General features: G+C 39.8%; 1 protein-coding gene across 5 annotated transcripts in view; it reads left to right on the forward strand.

Moving 5' to 3' along the window:
- The window catches only part of MCF2L2 (MCF.2 cell line derived transforming sequence-like 2), a 493,994-nt gene that overhangs the window by 331,155 nt on the left and 142,371 nt on the right, over nt 1-20,468 (forward strand). For all 5 annotated transcript variants that reach the window (XM_077487886.1, XM_077487887.1, XM_077487884.1 and 2 more), the window contains exons 17-19: nt 7,879-7,994; nt 13,444-13,513; nt 16,911-17,003. In XM_077487886.1, the coding sequence (XP_077344012.1) occupies nt 7,879-7,994; nt 13,444-13,513; nt 16,911-17,003 (279 nt within the window). The remainder of the gene's footprint in view (nt 1-7,878; nt 7,995-13,443; nt 13,514-16,910; nt 17,004-20,468) is intronic.

Consider the following 20,468-nt stretch of genomic DNA (forward strand, 5'->3'; position numbering starts at 1 on the left):
GGCTCAATCCACTGATATGGTTCAACTGTTGATATGGCACAAACGCTGACATTGCTCAATTGCTGAAATCGCTCAATTGCTGAAATTGCTCAATTGCTGAAATCGCTTAATTGCTGAAATCGCTCAATTGCTGAAATTGCTCAATTGTTGAAATTGCTCAATTGTTGAAATTGCTCAATTGCTGACAGTGCTCAACTACCGACAGTGCTCAACTGCTGACAGTGCTCAACTGCTGACAATGCTCAACTGTTGACAGTGCTCAACTGCTGACAGTGTTCAACTGCTGACAGTGTTCAACTGCTGACAGTGTTCAAACTGCTGACAGTGCTCAACTACTGACAGTGCTCAACTGCTGATAGTGTTCGACTGCTGACAGTGTTCAACTGCTGACAGTGCTCAACTGCTGACAGTGCTCAACCTCGCTCAACAGCTGACGTTGCTCAACTGCTGACGTTGCTCAAATGCTGAAATCGTTTAACGGCAGACATCGCTTAATCGTTGACATCGCTCAACTGCTGACATCGCTCAAACTGTTGATATCGTTCAACTGCTGTTATTGCTCAATTGCTGATATCGCTAAACTATTGATACTGTTAAACTATTGATAGTACTAGTGGTTATCGTTAAATCGTTGATGATGCTAAATTGTTGACGCTGCTGACGCTGTTTAATTAATGATGCTGCTGAGGTGTTATGGATGAAAAACAGTTTATGCTGCTAAATTACTGATATTGTTGATATTGACAGGTTGCTGATATCGCTGAAATTCAGAAACTACAAATTTTTTGTTAGTGCTAAACTGCTGATATCGCTAAAACTGTTGATATTGTTGATATTTCAGATAATAAGAATATCAAAGATTCAGCCGTTAATGTTGAAACTATTGATATTCCTGTTTTGACAATAGAAGTGATCATAAGTCATTAACATTGGGAGGATTGCACTTGATAACACTGGTTGTACTAGAAGGTAGATTGCGTGGATAAGCTGTCTTTTAATAGGACTCTAAAGCAGTGACCACTGGGAATACCCATGGGACGGAGGAAGAGGAGAGGAGAGTATAGTACAGTATGTAAACCGGCGAGCCCGGTTTTGTGCAACAAGGGTACATTAGGCAATACATCTAATCGTCCATTAATAGTCTCCTCTAACGCTCAGCAAGGGATAGCAGAGTTTTTTCCGGTAGGCGGCCGGACACGATCACGTACATCGAAGACAACAATAGATAGTAACAGGGGAATGTCAGCTTCTGTTGTTATGCAGGATACACATATACAATCATTACAAGCAGAAAAAACTATATTAACACCAGTAGTATCAATAATAAAACCATCAGTGTCATCTGTAAGGCCGTTGGGCTCTTTAGGCATTGGGGCAGTAAAAGACGCACAGATAGCAAAAATGGATAGTGCAGATGCCATAAAAAACATGGGGGAATTGGCTTTGGAGTCACAAGAACCGATTGAATTTGTAGAATCCGTAGATATTAACGAAGTGCCTAATACCTCAGATATAGGTGCACTAGACATGCATATGAATGTGGGAGGACTCGAGGATGGCCCTCAATACTCAACCCCATCCCCCCCATTGTTAGGGGGATATAATCCAGTGAATATAATGGATAGCGAGATTATAGATGGGAATCCAAAAGGTGACACAATGGGTGAAGAGTTGGGACTAGAAGTGGAGGATGTGCGGACTTATTTAAGAGCACTGCCTACTCGCCATGAAATGGAAGCTTTTATTCAGCGTCTAGAACATGGTTTCCACAAGGAGATCCAATCTGTACATAAAGAACTACAGGCAACTGGGAAGAAAATATCAGAAGTTGAACGTTCTGTAGACATATTGGTGGATCGTGTACAATCTCAGGAACAGCGTATAGATGCCCAAGAGTCTCATATTCATACATTATTTCAATTATGGGAGGACCAAGACAACCGTAATAGAAGAAATAATATTAGGATCAGGGGATTGCCAGAGTCAGTTAGAAATGAAGAGCTTGTTATAACAGTTAACCAAATTTTTACCTCACTGTTGGGGAAACCTGAGGAATCAAATTTGGAGTACATCGGACAGTGGGACCACGTAAATTAGATCCAGATAAACCAAGAGACATAATATGTCGAGTACATTTCTATAAGGATAAGGAGGAGATTATGAGAAGGGCAAGAGAGAGGGGACGAATTAATGTTAATGGAGCAAATATACAATTGTTACAAGATCTATGTCAATTTACTCTGGAGAAGAGGAAGGCGTTAAGGCCTTTATTAAAAATGCTGCAAGATCGGAACATTGTATATAGGTGGAATTTCCCTTTTCAGCTACAAATTAAGAAAGATGGCAGGTGGCTAAATTTACATGATCCCTCTGATATTCCCGCTATACAATCTGCCCTAGGTTTACACGATCTTCCATTAATAATTTGGCCCAAGACTTATACACAGTTTAGAAGATCGGAACCTCAGGAGGACAATAGAAACAATCAATCAGAAAATCCAAAATTTAATCAGGCAGAGTAAAACAGCTGGCGATTTCAAGTGTAATTGGAGTAGTAGTCAGTTAATTTAATAATGAAATAAGAATTATCTTTTCTCGGATTATTATTATTATGTTTGTTTATGGATGCCCACTGTCACTGCATAGAGCCACCCTCAGTGCTCTTTAACTCTTTCCCCTTATAGGAATCACCGTCCCTCGGGTAGGGTTTGGTGTTTTTTTTGGGATAGATTCCATATTGGGTGGGGGTTTCCTTTTTCTTGGGTAATTAGTTAACGTTTCCCTGGGTAACTTGGGGATCAGGGAGAAGGAGCTTCTCCAATTTTAGAGAGCACAACTCTGTAATTATTGTGCCGGGGGTGTTTTTTTTATTTATTTTTTTTCTCTCCTCTTTCTTTTTCCCTCTCTCTTCCGTTTTCTTTAGTTCCCTCATAATTTGATATGGCAGTGATTTTCTCCTCGCCAGTGTCACTGAAATTATGTACCTACAATATTAAAGGTCTTAATAAATCAAAAAGAGGTCAGATTTTAAATAGTCTACATAAAGCTAAGGTAGATATTATACTCTTTCAAGAGACCCACTTTCGAAGTGATAATATTCCAGTGTGTTCTCGTAAACACTATTCGCAATGGTTCCATAGCACTATGTCGAGCTCAAAATCAAGAGGGGTCTCTATTGCTTTTCACAAGCACTTACCAGTTCAGAATTTGGAATATAGAGCTGATTTAAATGGAAGATATCTGTTTCTTAAAATCAGATTGTGGGATAAAATCTTTACAATTGCAAACTTTTATATTCCAAATTATGATCAAACTAAGACAATCGTGAGTTATCTTGGCCTCTTAGCGGATTTTGCAGAAGGTACTGTTATTGTGGGAGGAGATTTTAACCTAGATTTGGTCCCTTCACTAGATACGTCAGCTCAACGATCAAATATTTCATATTCTCGTTTGAGGGCACTCAAAAACAAACTTTTTGAACATAGGTTGATGGATCTCTGGCGGACCCTAAACCCTAAAGATCGTAACTATACATACTTTTCTTTAGCACATAAAACATATAGCAGAATAGATTTTTTTTTAACTGGTCCTAAGATATTGGAATGGAACCCTTCTATAGAAATCGGATCATTCATTTGGTCCGACCATTCACCAGTATTCTTAACAATAGCACCCCCCCAGATTCAGGGTACCAATTGGTCGTGGCGTTTGAATGACACACTTATGCAAGATCAAATCTGTCATAAAGCAATTGCGGAGGCGATTGATAATTTTATCTCTGACCATGAACAGGATGAAACTGCTTTACCCTTGAAATGGGAGGCCTTAAAGGCAGTAATACGAGGGGTGTTTATTCAACATGGTTCTCATCTTAAAAAAGAAAAATCAAAAATTATCGAAAATACGTTATTAAAACTTCATTCTTTGGAAACTCGACATAAAGCCCACTGTTCTCCAGATATATCAGCCAATATTTTCTCTACAAGGATATCTTTATTACAGTTATTCAAATAATCTCAGAGCTCATACCGACAAAGACGTGCAGTGGGAAGATATAGATTTGAGAATAAGTGTGGGAAAATGTTGGCTGATATGTTACACCCACGTCAATCACAGACTTTTATACCAAGTATAAAAAAATCATCAGGAGAACTGACATCGGACCCACGTGAGCTTCAACAAACTTTTAGGGAATACTTCTCAGCCCTCTATAATTTGACCCCATCATCATTATTGGAGGATAAAGGAGCTGGAGACAATATTATTGGGGAATATGTGCGGGAAAACGCTATTCCGACAATAGATAGTGTTACTGGGGAATCTTTGGATTCTCCATTTTTGCTAGAACTACTAGAAGTAATTGCCAATACTCCAACAAATAAGAGTCCAGGTCCTAACGGGTTTACATCAAAATTTTATAAGACGTTTAAAGAACATATAGCCCCGTTTATGCTTCAAGCGTTTAATTCTATCTCTTCTACGAACCAATTTCCAACACAGACTTTGGAATCTCATATCACTTTAATTCCCAAACCAGAAAAGGATTTAACACTTTGCTATAGTTATCGACTTATATCGTTGATTGGGATAGATTTAAAGATATATGCTAAACTGATTGCATTCCGTCTTCAACCACTTCTTCCAAGCTTAATACATACGGATCAGGTAGGATTCGTTCAAAGTAGAGAAGCACACGATAACACGATTAAGACTTTTTTGTTGATGAATTATGCACAAAGGGCTAAAATTCCAGTATGCCTTCTTTCAGTTGATGCAGAAAAGGCATTTGATCGGGTGGGATGGCCCTTCCTTAAACATTCTTTAATGCAAATAGGACTGGGGTCAAATATATTCCATAAGATCATGGCACTATATACTAAACCGGTAGCTAGAATAAAAATTAATGGTTCATTGACAACAAGTTTTAATATACAAAATGGTACCCGTCAGGGATGCCCGTTATCCCCTTTGCTCTATGTTATAGTAATGGAATATTTAGCGACGGCTATTAGACGGAATTCTTCCATTTCTGGTATACAGATAAAACGGAGGGAAATAAAAATGGCTTTGTTTGCTGATGATCTATTACTTTATATCACTAATCCACACATTGCAATTCCCTCTGTGTTATCTGAATTCCAGCGGTTTGGGAAACTGAGCAATTTTAAAGTAAATGTATCAAAATCAGAAATCCTTAATGTGTCGCTCGTACCCGAACAGGTTGCAATGTTGAGAGCTAATTTTATGTTTAGGATTTGCTCTGCAGCTGTAAAATATTTAGGTGTTAAAATCACCCCGGACTCAAATCATTTATACTCAATGAACTATGTTCCTCTTCTGCAACGTACCTTACAAGATCTAAAAAAATATGATGTTAAGCAATACTCATGGTTTGGGAGGATTAATATATTGAAAATGGATATAATACTGCGGTTTTTGTATTTTTTTCAAACTATCCCAATTGGTGTCCCTAGATCATTTTTCTCCATTTTACAATCGGCTTTTACAAAATTCATTTGGGGACATAAAAAACCAAGATTACAAAAGAAATTATTATCATTACCAAAAACGAAAGGAGGTGCGGGTGCACCTGATCTATATTATTATTACGTCTCGGCTGTTTTGACTAGACTGGTGGACTGGTTTTATTGTTCGGAAACCAAACAATGGGTAAAAATAGAACAAGGGTTGAATCAATTGCATTTAAAGGTGTTGCCATGGTTAGATTTGTCTGGTAGTAATTTAAATCGAGAGTTGTTAGAGTCTATGCCTTCCCTCACATCTCATGTGTTGAATATATGGGCCAAAACAGCTATAAAATTGGAACTTTCCTCCTATGAAGGACCTATGACACCTTTATTTGGCAATCCTTTATTTCCACCGGCATTAAATAGGACAAGTTTTCTTATATGGAATAGGGAATCCCATTATAGACTGAGTAAAATTTTATGCCAGGGGACAATTCCGTCTTTATTAAATCTATTCCCTACACAACGACCATCACTTATGCAAATGTTGGAGTTTTGACAGTTGCGGTCATTTTGGTGTACAATTCATTCAAGTAAGTCTCTGGGTAGAGATTTAACACAACTTGAAACTCTCCTGACACAAGATCAAAAACCAAATCATGTTATATCAGTACTGTATAAGATGTTTATTATTAAAAATCACCCGGAGTCCCCAGAATATATAAATAAATGGGTTAATGAGATCAACGCTCAAATTGAGGTTGGGGAATGGGAGAAGGCATTTAATTTCTCTCACTGTTTATCACCGTCGATTAAAGCACAAGAGACGAATTACAATTTGCTCTCAAGATGGTACTGGAGCCCAGTGACACTCCATCGTATATACCCAGAAAAATCAGATATATGTTGGCGGTGCCATAGAGACAAGGGCACATTGCTCCACATTTGATGGGAATGCCCCCTAATTTTTAGATTTTGGGAAAAGCTTATGCAATTATATACAACAGTCACTGGGGAGGTAATTCCAAATACACCACAAATCACCCTTCTCTCTATGTTACCAAGAACATATAAAAACGTTAAAAAGAATCTTTTAGGATACTGGTTGATGGCGGCAAGAACTGTGATACCGCGGCACTGGCGATCAACCCAGTCTCCTACGATAAATGAATGGGCTCTAGAAATGGATAACATAGAGAGAATGGAGATACTTTTAGCACAAGAATTAGATACATATGAAAGGTGCCTCCTGGTTTGGACTCCCTGGAGACAGCATAGGAAATTGGTAAAAAATTGAGGAATTAGGAGGGAAGAAAGGGGAGGGAGGGATCCGCGGAGGAGAGAGGAGAGAGAAGTGGGGGAGGGGGAGAGGTTGGATGTACATTTTCCCCCTTTCCTCCTTTCTGTTTTTTGGGGAGGGAGGGAAGAGGAAATAAAATAATAAATGTGATTATTATGTATGTAATATATATGTTTGAAATTGTTTAATTATGTGCAATGCTTTATAATAATTGAAAATAAAAATAGAATTGGATAAAACCACTCCTTTATATGTGTTTCATCTGTATGTTTAGCTGTTTACCTTGCATTCAGCTTTAACAAAGGGGTCCTGCAAGGCTCTGAAACATTTTTTATTCTGTGGTTATTTGGAGGATTTGAAGTGTGCTGGTCACAGGCTTCATGTTTAATGTAGTAATGGTGTCACTGGTCAGACATTACAGCACCTGCTTTTAACAGCTGTCAAATCGAATGTGTGATTTCGATCTGGGTAGCTCTGTCTATCCATTATAAATACAAAGGCTTTTGTGATCATTTGCTGTGTAAAAGACACCATGTTTTTTTTTTTTTTTTTTTCCAGGCAATAAAGCTGTGAATGTTCCAAAATACCAGTATATGAATATCACCTTCTAGTATACATAAAACTGACAAAACTGGAATATGAGTCTTTTCTTTTTAACTCCATTCAAAGTTTTCTTCGGTTTGGGATGAAGTTTGGAAGAGTTAAAGCCTCTACCATTGTGTAACCTCACTGGGGAGATTTACTCTCACTTTATGTCTAGGTGACCATCATCTAAAGATCCATGAGATATCGCTATGCTTTATAAAATTGATGTTGAGTTCTTACTGGAGAAATGTCCCTCCCATCCTGTACTGGGGACCACACAGCAAGAGCGGGGACATCTTTCCAGTGGGGACACAAAGACAGAAGGGTTTTAAACCCTCCACACACTGCACTAATGTAAAGAAAAATAATAATTATAACCTTCAACTTAAATGTTTGGTATCTTAGAGATCAACAAAAAATGTATATCTATGAACTGTAAGTTTATGTATTAATTACAAAATACATGACGTTACAAAATCAAGGTTTTTAATAGTTGCAAGTTAGATAAATACTCATTTATTGCAGGGTTATGCATCATCTTTGGACAATCCCGAAATGAATCCTTTGATTCCTGTGGTTTTACACAATAGCAAAGACGTCCTTTTTGGAAATCTTCAAGAAATCTACGAATTTCACAAAAGGTATTTCAATTACTGTCATCGCATCAGTTGCTTCATTCATACCAGTTTGTTCTGTTCCTTTTTCAATGTAACATTTTTTTATCATGCTATCCTCAATATTTTAATATTTTATGGTACTGAATAAAGATTTGAAAAATAGTTAAAGTGGTTGTAAATGATAAGTTTACCTTTTTATGAAATAATAAATACACATCTTTTTGCAGGAAAAAAATTTGCATTTTTTTTTTTTTTTTACTTGGAGCTTGGAAAGCATTGCACCAGCGATCAGTAGAGTACAGGTGCCGTGCAGGACTCCTGCAGACTTCTCAGTGTACCTGTCTGCTTGTACCTTGTATTGGCAGACAGATACACGCTGACAGGAAGAATGAATGAACTACCAGTGCACTCATCAGCAACATGGTGGTTAATTGAGACTACAAGCTGACAGTCGGAGAGGCTGCTGGGACTTGTAGTTTCCCGTTCACTATGAATGATGTTATTTTCAAATAGTGACAGTGGCGCCTAGAGAAGATGCCCGCCTGCTCTCACTGGAGGGGGGCTGCTGTAACATGTTACACATTCCACTCTAAATACTAAATACGCATTGGAACATGTTCCAAACGTTGCACTCATCCATTAACATTTTTTACCTTGATGCATTTTCTATAAAAAAGACTCCCATGGTCAGCTCCCCCCCAGCACCTAATTTACCTGAGCCCGATCTTAATATTTAAAATATTTAATACAGGAAGTACTTATGAAATAGCTTCTACAGAGAATTTTGTTTTCTAATGAATGACTACATCAGTTGGTTCCCCCTTTTCTCTCTAACCAAAGCTTTATACTGAGCATGGATGGGGAGGAAGGATTTATTCAACTGTAGTTTTCATTTGTGCTTCATTTATTTACTCTCCAGGAAAGCAGTTAAAGCTGAACTCCATGGAAAACAAACACACACACACACACACACACACACACACACACACACACACACTGCAAGACTTAAAAGAGAAGTGTGAGAATAAGAAAAAAAATTCAAACTCACCTTGATGGCTGCAGCATCAATCTGATGCTGCTGCGGGTCCACACTGTCTCTACTCCAAAACTGAGCGATCATAGACCACTGATCGCTAAGGTGTAACGGAGGCAGAGCACCCCCTTGTTTTTGCATGTTTCCGTGTTTAACATTTAGGGCGGTTCATTGATTTTAATGAGTGCATGGCTCTTTTGAAGAATTGCCAAAATGCATGGTACTTTGTCACTGTGGGGGTGATGCAGCTAGCAGGGTAGGGCACCACTACGCGTCTGCAAACAGGCTGCTCATTTTTAGTTTAATTGTATTTTATTAATATATATAAAAGAAAAGAAAGAAAAAGATAAAAGAAAAGCAGATCAATAAATATCAAACAAATACAAAAAAGGAAATTTCATAATAACATTTAAGGATTTGGGAATATTTCCATCGCCAACATACACAAGACAACCACTTAAAGCGGAGTTCCAGCCGTTTCTGTGTTTATTAAAACACACTCTCACCTGTTCCACGATCCAGAAATGTGGCCTCCCGAAGCCTTGGTCCCCCCCCCCCTCCGTGGCACCCGGCTATGACAGCTTCTGGCTTCACAGCAATGATAGTGGTGCATTAAAGGAGAAAGGGGAGAGAGTACTATTCTCTCAATACCTACCCAGGTGTAATAGGTGTTTCACTAAGCGGTGGCGTCATCATGTGGCCAGCAGGCAGCGACTGGCATTTTTCTGATTTTATCTGAACGTTTGCTTCTGGAAGCTTGTGAGTATATTTTTAGTGCTTTTAATAAAACAGATTTAAACCTACTACACTATGGCGCAACACTTTTCTATTTAAATATGAAAAAAACCTCCCTCGCTAACCTACTATTACAATACGATGTAAAAATATGTGATAAATCCTAAATACTACAGGAAGCAGCTCACACCAATATGTATCCAACCACCTGTACAAATGCAACAAATATATAATATCTCAGGGTCACCCTTTGAGAAATCCCATTGGACACAATGCGTGAGGTCGGCAGTGACGTAATCACGCTGGGCGGAGCTGTGAACGCTGAGAACATTACTGAGATACGCCTGTTTTTTACTTCTGAAATGTGAGTGTATTGTATATGGAAATAAATACTTATTAGCGCTCTGCACTATGGTCTTTTCCTCTTGCCTCCTATATCAGGGGTGTCCAAACTTTTTTCAAAGAGGGCCAGATTTGATGAAGTGAACATGCTCGAGGGCCGACCATTTTGTCTGACATTCTTTAAACCATTAAAATTTGGTCTAAGTGTGTTCATCCGAGCACTAATACACGGCCCAACAAGAATTATCTTGCCTTTGTGCTGTGTGTGGTGAACAGATGAGCTCGGGTGTGTTATTTGGATATACTGTATTTAATCGGCTTATACCACGCACCTTAACTTTAAAAAGGAAGTCTCAGGAAAAAAATAAAAAAATCTTACATTTTAAATAAAGACATGTGAAGCAAAATAAGGGTCAGTGCCCATCTGCAGCCCCCAGCGTATTGCCATGAATGCAGCCCCCAGCATATTGCCATGAATGCAGCCCCCAGCATATTGCCATGAATGCAGCCCCCAGCGTATTGCCATGAATGCAGCCCCCAGCGTATTGCCATGAATGCAGCTCCCAGTGTATTGCCATGAATGCAGCCCCCAGTGTATTGCCATGAATGCAGCCTCCACCGTATTGCCATGAATGCAGCCTCCACCGTATTGCCATGAATGCAGCCTCCACCGTATTGCCATGCATGCAGCCCCCAGCGTATTGCCATGAATGCAGCCCCCAGCGTATTGCCATGAATGCAGCCCCCACAGTATTGCCATGAATGCAGCCCCCACAGTATTGCCATGAATGCAGCCCCCACAGTATTGCCATGAATGCAGCCCCCACAGTATTGCCATGAATGCAGCCCCCAGCGTATTGCCATGAATGCAGCCCCCAGCGTATTGCCATGAATGCAGCCCCCAGCGTATTGCCATGAATGCAGCCCCCAGCGTATTGCCATGAATGCAGCCCCCAATGAATGCAGCCCCCCACATTGCCAGGAATGCAGCCCCCACATTGCCAGGAATGCAGCCCCCACATTGCCAGGAATGCAGCCCCCACATTGCCAGGAATGCAGCCCCCATATTGCCAGGAATGCAGCCCCCACATTGCCAGGAATGCAGTCCCCACATTGCCATGAATGCAGCCCCCATATTGCCATGAATGCAGCCCCCATATTGCCACACATTGCCATGAATGCAGCCCCCATATTGCAATGAATGCAGCCCACACATTTTCATGAATGCAGACTCACCATTACCATCAGTGCAGCCTGATTCATGTCCTCTGCAGCCTTGGAGGAGACAGGGAGGGGGGCGGGATGAGCGCCGACAGACATACAGGAGAAACTCCTGTTTCTATCGACGGCCTCTTTAATTGAAAGTCCCGCCTCCTGTGATGGACAAAACGGTTGTCCAATGGCAGCGCAGGACGGGACTTCCTTTTACACAGGACGCTGTCCTGTATCCAAGGCACTCATCCCCCCCCCTCCATGGCAGCCAGCACATCTATCTTTTGTGGCCCCCGGCGATCGGGGATTCGTTGGGGGCCACAAAAGATATATATGGGAACATGACCAGACGGGCCGTCCGAAACCGGAATGCGGGCCGCGATTGGCCCGCGGGCCGGACTTTGGACATGCCTGTCCTATATGAATAACACCACGCTGAGATCTGCGGACTGGGACTGAATAGCCAGTGGAGGCAGTGCCACTTAAAGTGGAGGGCCACCCTGAAAAAAAAAAAAATACATTAAAAATTAGAAAAAAATCTTTAAAAAAAAAAAATGAAAAAAAATGATTTTTTTTTTACTTACCAGAAATGCCTGTTGCTAGGCACATCATCCTAATCTGCTTCTTCCTCCTCCGCGGAGATCTTCTTTCTTCTCTCCTCTGTGCGGCGTCTTCTGGGTAATGGGTCGCGCTGTGTTCTGGGAACTGTGTGTCCCAGAACACAGCGCGTCCCATTCACAAAGCTCTGCGCGACTCGCGCATGCGCAGTAGGAAATGGGCAGTGAAGCCGCAAGGCTCCACTGCCTGTTTCCCTTAGAAAGAATGGCGGCACCGGGACCCGAGAGCCGAGGGACGGGTCGGCCTCGGGCAGCCGACATCGCGGACGCCCTGGACAGGTAAGTCGGCTTATTAAGTCAGCTGCAGTGTTTGCATCTGCTGACTTTAATTTATTTATTTTTTTAACCGGCCCTCCTCTTTAAACACTGCAAAAGCACACATTGACCTCCTATAGTTAGTCAGCACCATGAATTGCACTATTCACAGAGACTGGATTTATCTTATTTTTATTGAAAGATGGACTCACTTTGATTGATTTTATATATACTATACTATACCCTTCATGGGCCAACACAAATACCACAACAACAAACAATCTTAATGTAGTACAAGGAATAATGTTTTGCTACGGGCCCACCTCCTCACAAGTCCTTACAGTCCAAAGAATTCATTAACAAAACTCGTGAAGAGGGATCAAAGCCACATACTGTTTTTAAAGCCTTATTCAAGTTTATTAAATTCTTCGACATAGAGACTGTCACACCTTGATCACAGGCAGCCAATGCGCTTCAATAAAAAAAGATCTTAGTTTTATATCAGTATGCTTGTAATAAATTAAAGTAACATAATTGCAGCAAGTTACCAGAATCATGTTGTGCTTCCTGTAACTGCCTAAGTTCATTTATGGTGGTGGTGTTAAAATGTTTCCAATGTTACTATTTATGTACACAAAAGTCCTGTAACCTGTTGCTATCATTCAAAGTCAATTGTCTGTATCTAAATTAACAGTCAGCATTTATTATCTTTTGCTGCAAAAAAACATGTTTTCTCAATTAGACTAGCAAAACAGTCTTTTCTTAAAATGAAACCGTTCTGAAAATCTCAACAACATATTTACTCCTCAGCTTCTTAAGCCCTCGTTCACATGTAGCATATGAACTGTGTTCCGAGGCTTTTTTTGTTGCATGTTTTTGTGTTTTTTTTATTTTGCCTTTTATTAAGAATGATGTATCATACAGGAGATTCTTTATAATGGATTGTACATTTTTAGCCCAATATACTTTTACCCTAAATTTTCCAAAGGCGACACTTTAAAGGCCCCTGTAGGTCTATGAATAATGGCCCTAGAATGGCCCTCCAGCCTATGTGGAGGTACAGTATGTAACATGTAGCACAATCTGCTTTTTTGTATGTAGGCAACCCAGATGCACGTATTTACAGTCATATCTTCTCAATGGGGTCCCTGATAGAAATTAAAACTGACAGAAAAGTAACTGTATCCAAAATTTTAATTAAAATCATTTTCGCTGGAGTCAGGGCAAATGCATTTATCTGTGTTAACATCTTTTCTTTAAACAGAATTTTTTTTTTCAGAACTTTCCTTAAAGAACTGGAGAACTGTACTGAAGATACAGATTCACTTGGAAAATGTTTTTTGAAAAGGGTAAGATATATGTCTATTGTAATATATTTAGATCCTAAAGCTGCCCAACCATTTTAGAGGGTGGTAGGATGCGGCGATGTAGCAAGTTTATGTCATTGTGGTAGAGAAGGGGTAGAAAAAAGTGAAGTGCAGCCCATCCTAATGAATCCACCAGTTAGTAGACAAATTGCGTTGGACTGTTACTAGTCCTTAGCCACTGTTACGCTTGCTTCTGTTTGCACCATTTGTATGGATATGTCTTTCCACAAACTGGTAACTAGCTTGATTAGTATGCATGACCTTAGTTTAAAGTAGTACTATAGGCAAAACCTTTTTTTTTTATTTTGTATAGAGCAAGGTTATAACCCCTGATGGGTTTACTTCCTCTTTGTCTCCCTGCACAGGTAAAGCATAATGGGCTACTATGCATCGCATAGTAGCCCATTATGTGTCACTTACCTGACACAGGAGCCAGCGATGTCACTACAGGGGACAGCGGTGACATCGCTTGCTCCTGTGTCAGGTAAGTGACACATAATGGGCTACTATGCGATGCATAGTAGCTCGTTATGCTTTACCTGTGCAGGGAGACAAAGAGGAAGTAAACCCATCAGGGTTTACTTCCTCTTTAAAGAAATATTTTGAAGAACCCCAAGATTTCCCTTCTATTACTTTTCTGGGGACAACCCAAAATATGGAAAATGGGGGCACAGACAGAAATAAAATCTCTCTCCATTCTATCCAAAACAAAAACAAAAAAGTTTTGACTTTAGTTATACTTTAAGGTTGAGCAGCATCCATTTAAAACTTTTGCACAGGAATTAGACTACACTATTGCAACAAATAATGCCAGCATTCATTGGCAGGTGTGCATTGTGCAGGCAACATTCTGTGTGAGCTGGGCTAGAAATGAAGTCCATTTAGCTATTATAGTTAGCTATTTACAATTAGAGTTTAAATGCTATTAGATGGTATACAAATGCCAGGAATTAACTACATTTCTTAACAGCAGCTGATGCCTCCTGAACTAAAGCTCTGTAGATTTGCGCCCAGACAGCATTTATTTAAAATCTTACAACATGGCCTTACAACACTTCTGGGATAGGATGTTTCCTGTCCCCATCACCCTTATCTGCTGTGCTCAGTGATTCCTAAGATATTTTAGTAAGTGATTTCTCTCCACATATTCAATTACTTATTTAATATTCTGAAGTATAGTGACTCAAAATTATATAGACCAAAAACACAAAATGTAACACCACTACTAAATGGACTACCACAGAGAACCCGATATAAACGCATAATTATTTTTCAGCAAAATATATTTAAAAGAGTTGTAAAGGCAGAATGTTTTTTTTTTTTTTATCTTATTGCATTAAGATAAATATAAGATAAAGATAAGATTAAGATAAAAAAAACTTTTTGTGTGTAGCAGCCCCCCCCCCCCCCCCCAGCACTCCCAGATTACTTACCTGAGCCCATTCTCTCTCCAGTGATGACCATGAGTGTCTAAGCCATCCAGGACACTCCTCCTGATTAGCCAAGACACAGCAGCGGAGCCATTGGCTCCCACTGCTGTCAATTAGGGGAGAGAGGGGGCGGGGCTGGGTTGGGGCTCTGTGTTTGAATAGATGCACAGAGCTGTGACTTGTCTTGGGTGCCCCCATAGTGAGCTGCTGGCTGAGGGGGCACTTGATAGGAGGGAGGGGCCAGGAGCAGCAAAGAGGGACCCGAGAAGAGGAATATCTGGGCTGCTCTGTGCAAATCCAAGTGCACAGAGGAGGTAAGTATGACATCTTTGTTATTTTATATATTTTTTTAAAACAAGACTTTACAATTAATTTAAGCAGTTGCCGACCAGCCGCCATCGTTATATGGCAGAAGGTTGGCTCCCCTGCGTGAATTGTTGTAGCTGTACAGTGGGCGCTTTAAGAGGTATATGGGGCACGTGCACCACAATGTCCACGATTGCAACGGAGAGAGACATCTATCAATGTAAACAGACAGATCTCGGTTCTGTCAGGGGAGAGGAGACAGATCTGCTGTTCATACTGGTTATGAACAGTGGTTGGTCTCATGCTCCAGGCAGACCCATCCCCCCACAGTTAGAAACACTTCCTACGACACACTTTTAACCCCTTGATCGCCCCTAGTGTTAACCCCTTCCCTGCCAATGACATTTATACAATAATCAGTGGCTATTTTTAGTTCTGATCACTGTATAAATGTCAGTAGTCCCAAAAAAGTGTCAAAAGTGTCCAATCTGTCTGCTGCAATGTCGCAGTCCCACTAAAAATCGCAGATAGCGATTGCTGGTAAAAAAAAAAAAAAAAATGCCATAAATCTATTTCCTATTTTGTAGATGCTATAACTTTTGCGCAAACCAATCAATATACTCTTATTGCGATTTTTTTACCAAAATTATGTAGAACCCATTCAGTTTAAAATAGAAATTTTTGTATAGATATAAAAAAAAAACGATAAACACCTTTTTTCTCTTTTTTTATAAGTGATAACAACAGCACACTGAGCTTGCCAGTGAATGGCTGTACAGCAGGGGCGTGTCAGGACAAGTCTGATCATTGGAGGATTGTACACTGATTTCCCAGCATTGCTAGAAAACTGACTTTAGTGTGTTCTCCTGTTTAGTGTGGTCAGTTTTTCATAGAAAAGCAGAGGGACTGGCAGGAACATCAGCAATTTCACACAAAGGAAGCAATACAACGAGAACAGTATACTTTCTCATACAAGTACATGGTACAGTAGGCACATATCAGGAATATAAAATGTTGGGGTAACAAATGCTTTAAGTCATTTGCATCATTTTCTAAACCTTTGCTTTAGTATAAAGTGGTGTTGTGACTAAATTACAACAATGCACTTTTAAGGGAGAAACATATTTTGAAGACATATTTTGCCAATTTAAAATCATACAATAGAATTCATATAGTTTCTAGTAGGGTATGACTGTTATGTTGAATTTTTGACAATTTCCAACTTTGACATTACCATTTTACTTATTTGTATATCAAGGAGAGAAGCTAATGCAAAGCAGGACAGAAGAAATTATATCTAGCCAAGAATAAATGATACCCAATTTACAAATAGAACCCCCTATTGTGGCAGATATAATGGTGTTAAACAGTAAACTAAAAATATAGGTTGTGACAATCGCGATTTTACTTTAAGGACTCTGAACTTGCAACAGTTAAGCAGAGATAACACATTTTAAGGTATAAAATTGAATTTATCACAAGAATTTGCCATATGTTATGTGATATACATCATTTACATGATACTGTAATTGCTGTAATATACATTCTAATGAATATGTGATATCATGCTTCATATAACACTAAGATATCTGAAATATACCATCTAAATGTTATTAATGTGTAACACATCTTTCTTCGTGTAGAAGGAAGACCTTCAAATTTATGAAAAGTACTGCCAAAATAAACCAAGATCAGAAGCCCTTTGGAGGCAATGCGCTGAAAGCATTTTTTTTCAGGTAAGTGGCAGTCATGTAGAAAATACACTCTGCATTAAAATATATATGCAATTTAAAATAATTTAAATTGAACAATGTAATCATATAAAGGGGAACTTTACCCAAAACAACTTGATAAAAATTATTATCTTTAGCAAGGAACATGCATTCCACATTAATAATTATGCTAATAAAATTAGTATGTGCTGTAAGTTGCCTTCAGCACTGCAACTGTTCCTTATTGCTGAAGGCTGCCATTTTGCTATAGCCCAGAGCCTCTAAGCAGCAGTAAATCTTTAGGCTGTCAGCAGATTGGCCTCTGCAAAGTTGTAACATTGCTTAAAAACAGAGAGCATCTGAGCATGTGCAGAACTGGGTGAGGCAATGTATTACTTTATTTTAAACAGTATAAGCACTTATTTTTAAAAATTTTCATAGATATACATGCTAAAGGGGTCAGTCTGAAGTGATCTAGCAGGACTTTTGAATTTTCTGTCTAAAATTCCACTTTAAGTGAGCACTTTATGTGCTAATAATGCCTGACCCATATAGCAGAACTGATTTATGACAGAGGCCTTTGGTGTTGACGTGACAATATGTGCCAAAAAAACACTAGAAGAAATAATCTATGTAGAAAACAAATATAGCATGACCCCAATTGACCTACAGTCAGATGAGGCTTTAAAATTAATATCTGGCTTAGGATCAGAGGAGTAACTACAGGTCATGGGGCCCCTTAGCAAACTTTAAGGTGGACCCACATGGCCCCTGGCAGTGTCGGCTTTGACAATACTGCCATCAATCTTACATGAAGTATGCCCGCTGACAAAGAAATGATCAGTCTATAATTTTAATAGTAGGTTTATTTTAACAGTGAGAGACATAATAACAACAACAATATCAAGAAAAACACATTTTGAAAAAGTTATAAATTGATTTGCATTTTAATGAGTGAAATCAGTATTTGATCCCCTATCAATGAGCAAGATTTCTGTCTCCCAGGTATCTTCTTTACAGTTAATGAGCTGAGATTAGGAGCACTCTCTTAAAGGGAGTGCTCCTAATCTCAGCTTGTTACCTGTATAAATGACACCTGTCCACAGAAGCAATCAATCAGATTCCAATCTCTCCATCATGTCCAAGACCAAAGAGCTGTCCAAGGATGTCAGGGACATCAGGAATCAGCCCAGAACTACACGGGAGAATCTTGTCAATGATCTTAAGGCAGCTGGGACCATAGTCACCAAGAAAACAATTGGTAACACACTACGCTGTGAAGGACTGAAATCCTGCAGCGCCCGCAAGGTCCCCCTGCTCAAGAAAGCACATGTACAGGCCCGTCTGAAATTTACTAATGAACATCTGAATGATTCAGAGGAGAACTAGGTGAATTTGTTGTGGTCAGATGAGACCAAAATTTAGCTCTTTGGCGTCAACTCAACTCACTGTGTTTGGAGGAAGAGGAATGCTCCCTTTGACCCCAAGAACACCATCCCCACTGTCAAACATGGAGGTGGAAACATTATGCGTTGGGGGGTGTTTTTCTGCTAATGGGACAGGACAACTTCACCGCATCAAGGGGCCGATGGACGGGGCCATGTACTGTCAAATCTTGGGTGTGAACCTCATTCCCTCAGCCAGGACATTGAACATGGGTCGTGGATGGGTATTCCAGCATGATAATGACCCAAAACACACATCCACGGCAACAAAGGAGTGGTTCAAGAAGAATGACATGAAGGTCCTAGAGTGGCCTAGCCAGTCTTCAGACCTTAATCTCATAAAACATATGTGGAGGGAGCTAAAAGTTCGAGTTACCAAACATCTGCCTCAAAACCTTAAGACCCATTTCACACTGGGGCGTTTTTCAGGTGTTTTTCAAGTGCTTTAGCATTAAAAAAAGCGCCTGTAAAGCGCTTGAAAGAAGCCTCATCTGCAATCCCAATTTGAAAGCCCAAGTGCTTTAAGAGCCCTTTCACAGTGTCAGCACCTGAAAAACGCTCGTAAAGCGCCACTTAAATTAGCAGCGCTTTACCAGCGTTTGAGGGCTATTGGGGCGCTTTTAACCCCTGCTAGTGGCCAAATAAAGGGTTAAAAGCGCCCACAAAACATTGCTGCCAAAAGCGTTTTTCAGGCGCTTTTCAGGCGTTTTTCAGGTGCTTCCCATTGATTTCAATGGGAAGGGGTGCTTTAGGAGTGGTGTATTCACCACTCCAAAAGCGCTGCAAAGAAGCTGCTTGCAGGACTTTTTTTTGACGCTCTGCCAGCGCAGCGCCTCAGTGTGAAAGCACTCGGGCTTTTACATAGGGATTGCAGTTGTGGGTTCTTTCAGGTGCTTTTTTTAACGCTAAAGCATCTGAAAAATGCCCCAGTGTCAAAGGGATCTCAGTGTGAAAGCACTCTGGCTTTTACATTGAGATTGCAGTTGCGGCTTCTTTCAAGCGCTTTAAAGGGCGCTTTTTTTTTTAACGCTAAAGCTCCTGAAAAACACCTGAAAAGCTCCCCAGTTTGAAAGGGGTCATAAAGGATAGTTCACCTTTACAAAAAACCTGCCTATGCAGGTAAGCAATGTTTATAGATTATAAGAAACTGTGCAGCTCTCACTAAAGATGAATAATATCTTTGCTATAGGATACATACCATATGAAGCCTGACTGGAATACTCCCAGGACGTTGCTAAGTACTCCCAGGACATTGCTAAGCAAGGCCTTGTCATCAATGCTTACCTCTACTATCACAGGAGCAAGCTCTTTCTCTGATTCAAACCCCTTCACATACTCTTTCTCTCCCATTATGCAGTAGCTCTAAGCTCAGCATTTGGGAGCTCACTTCTGTGATGGTGCAGGTGAGCAGTAATGACTCACTTAGCAATGTCCTGGGAGTATTCCAATCAGGCCTCGTAAGGTATGTAAATGGCCTACTCCTATAGCAAGGGTTTTATTCAACTTTAGTCAGAGCTACACAGGTTTTTTTTTTCTACAGATGCAACTTATCTGCATAGGCAGTTTTGTGGTAAATGTGAACTATTCCTTTAATGACTTGGAGAGGATCTGCAAAGAGGAATGGGACAAAATCCCTCCTGTGATGTGTGCAAACCCGGTGACCAACTACAAGAAATGTCTGACCTCTGTGATTGCCAACAAGGGTTTTGCCACCAAGTACTAAGTCATGTTTTGCGAAGGGGTCAAATACTTATTTCACTCATTAAAATGCAAATTAATGTATAACTTTTTGGAAATGCGTTTTTTTGGATATTTTTGTTTTTATTCTGTCTCTCGCTGTTAAAATAAACCTACCATTAAAATTATAGACTGATCATTTCTTTGGGCAAACGTACAAAATCAGCAGGTTATCAAATACTTTTTTCCCTCACTGTATATACAGTATTTGTTAGTGCTCCTGCATACAATTACTCTATAATCATAATACATGTCTCTAGCTTTTGCAAAACTAAAAAGCCTTATGTGAATTATATTTTTTTTTAAT

This window comes from Lithobates pipiens, unplaced genomic scaffold, assembly GCF_037356315.1.
Source record: "Lithobates pipiens isolate NorthernLeopardFrog02 unplaced genomic scaffold, aLitPip1_a1.2 Scaffold_18, whole genome shotgun sequence".
NCBI classification, from domain to species: domain Eukaryota; kingdom Metazoa; phylum Chordata; class Amphibia; order Anura; family Ranidae; genus Lithobates; species Lithobates pipiens.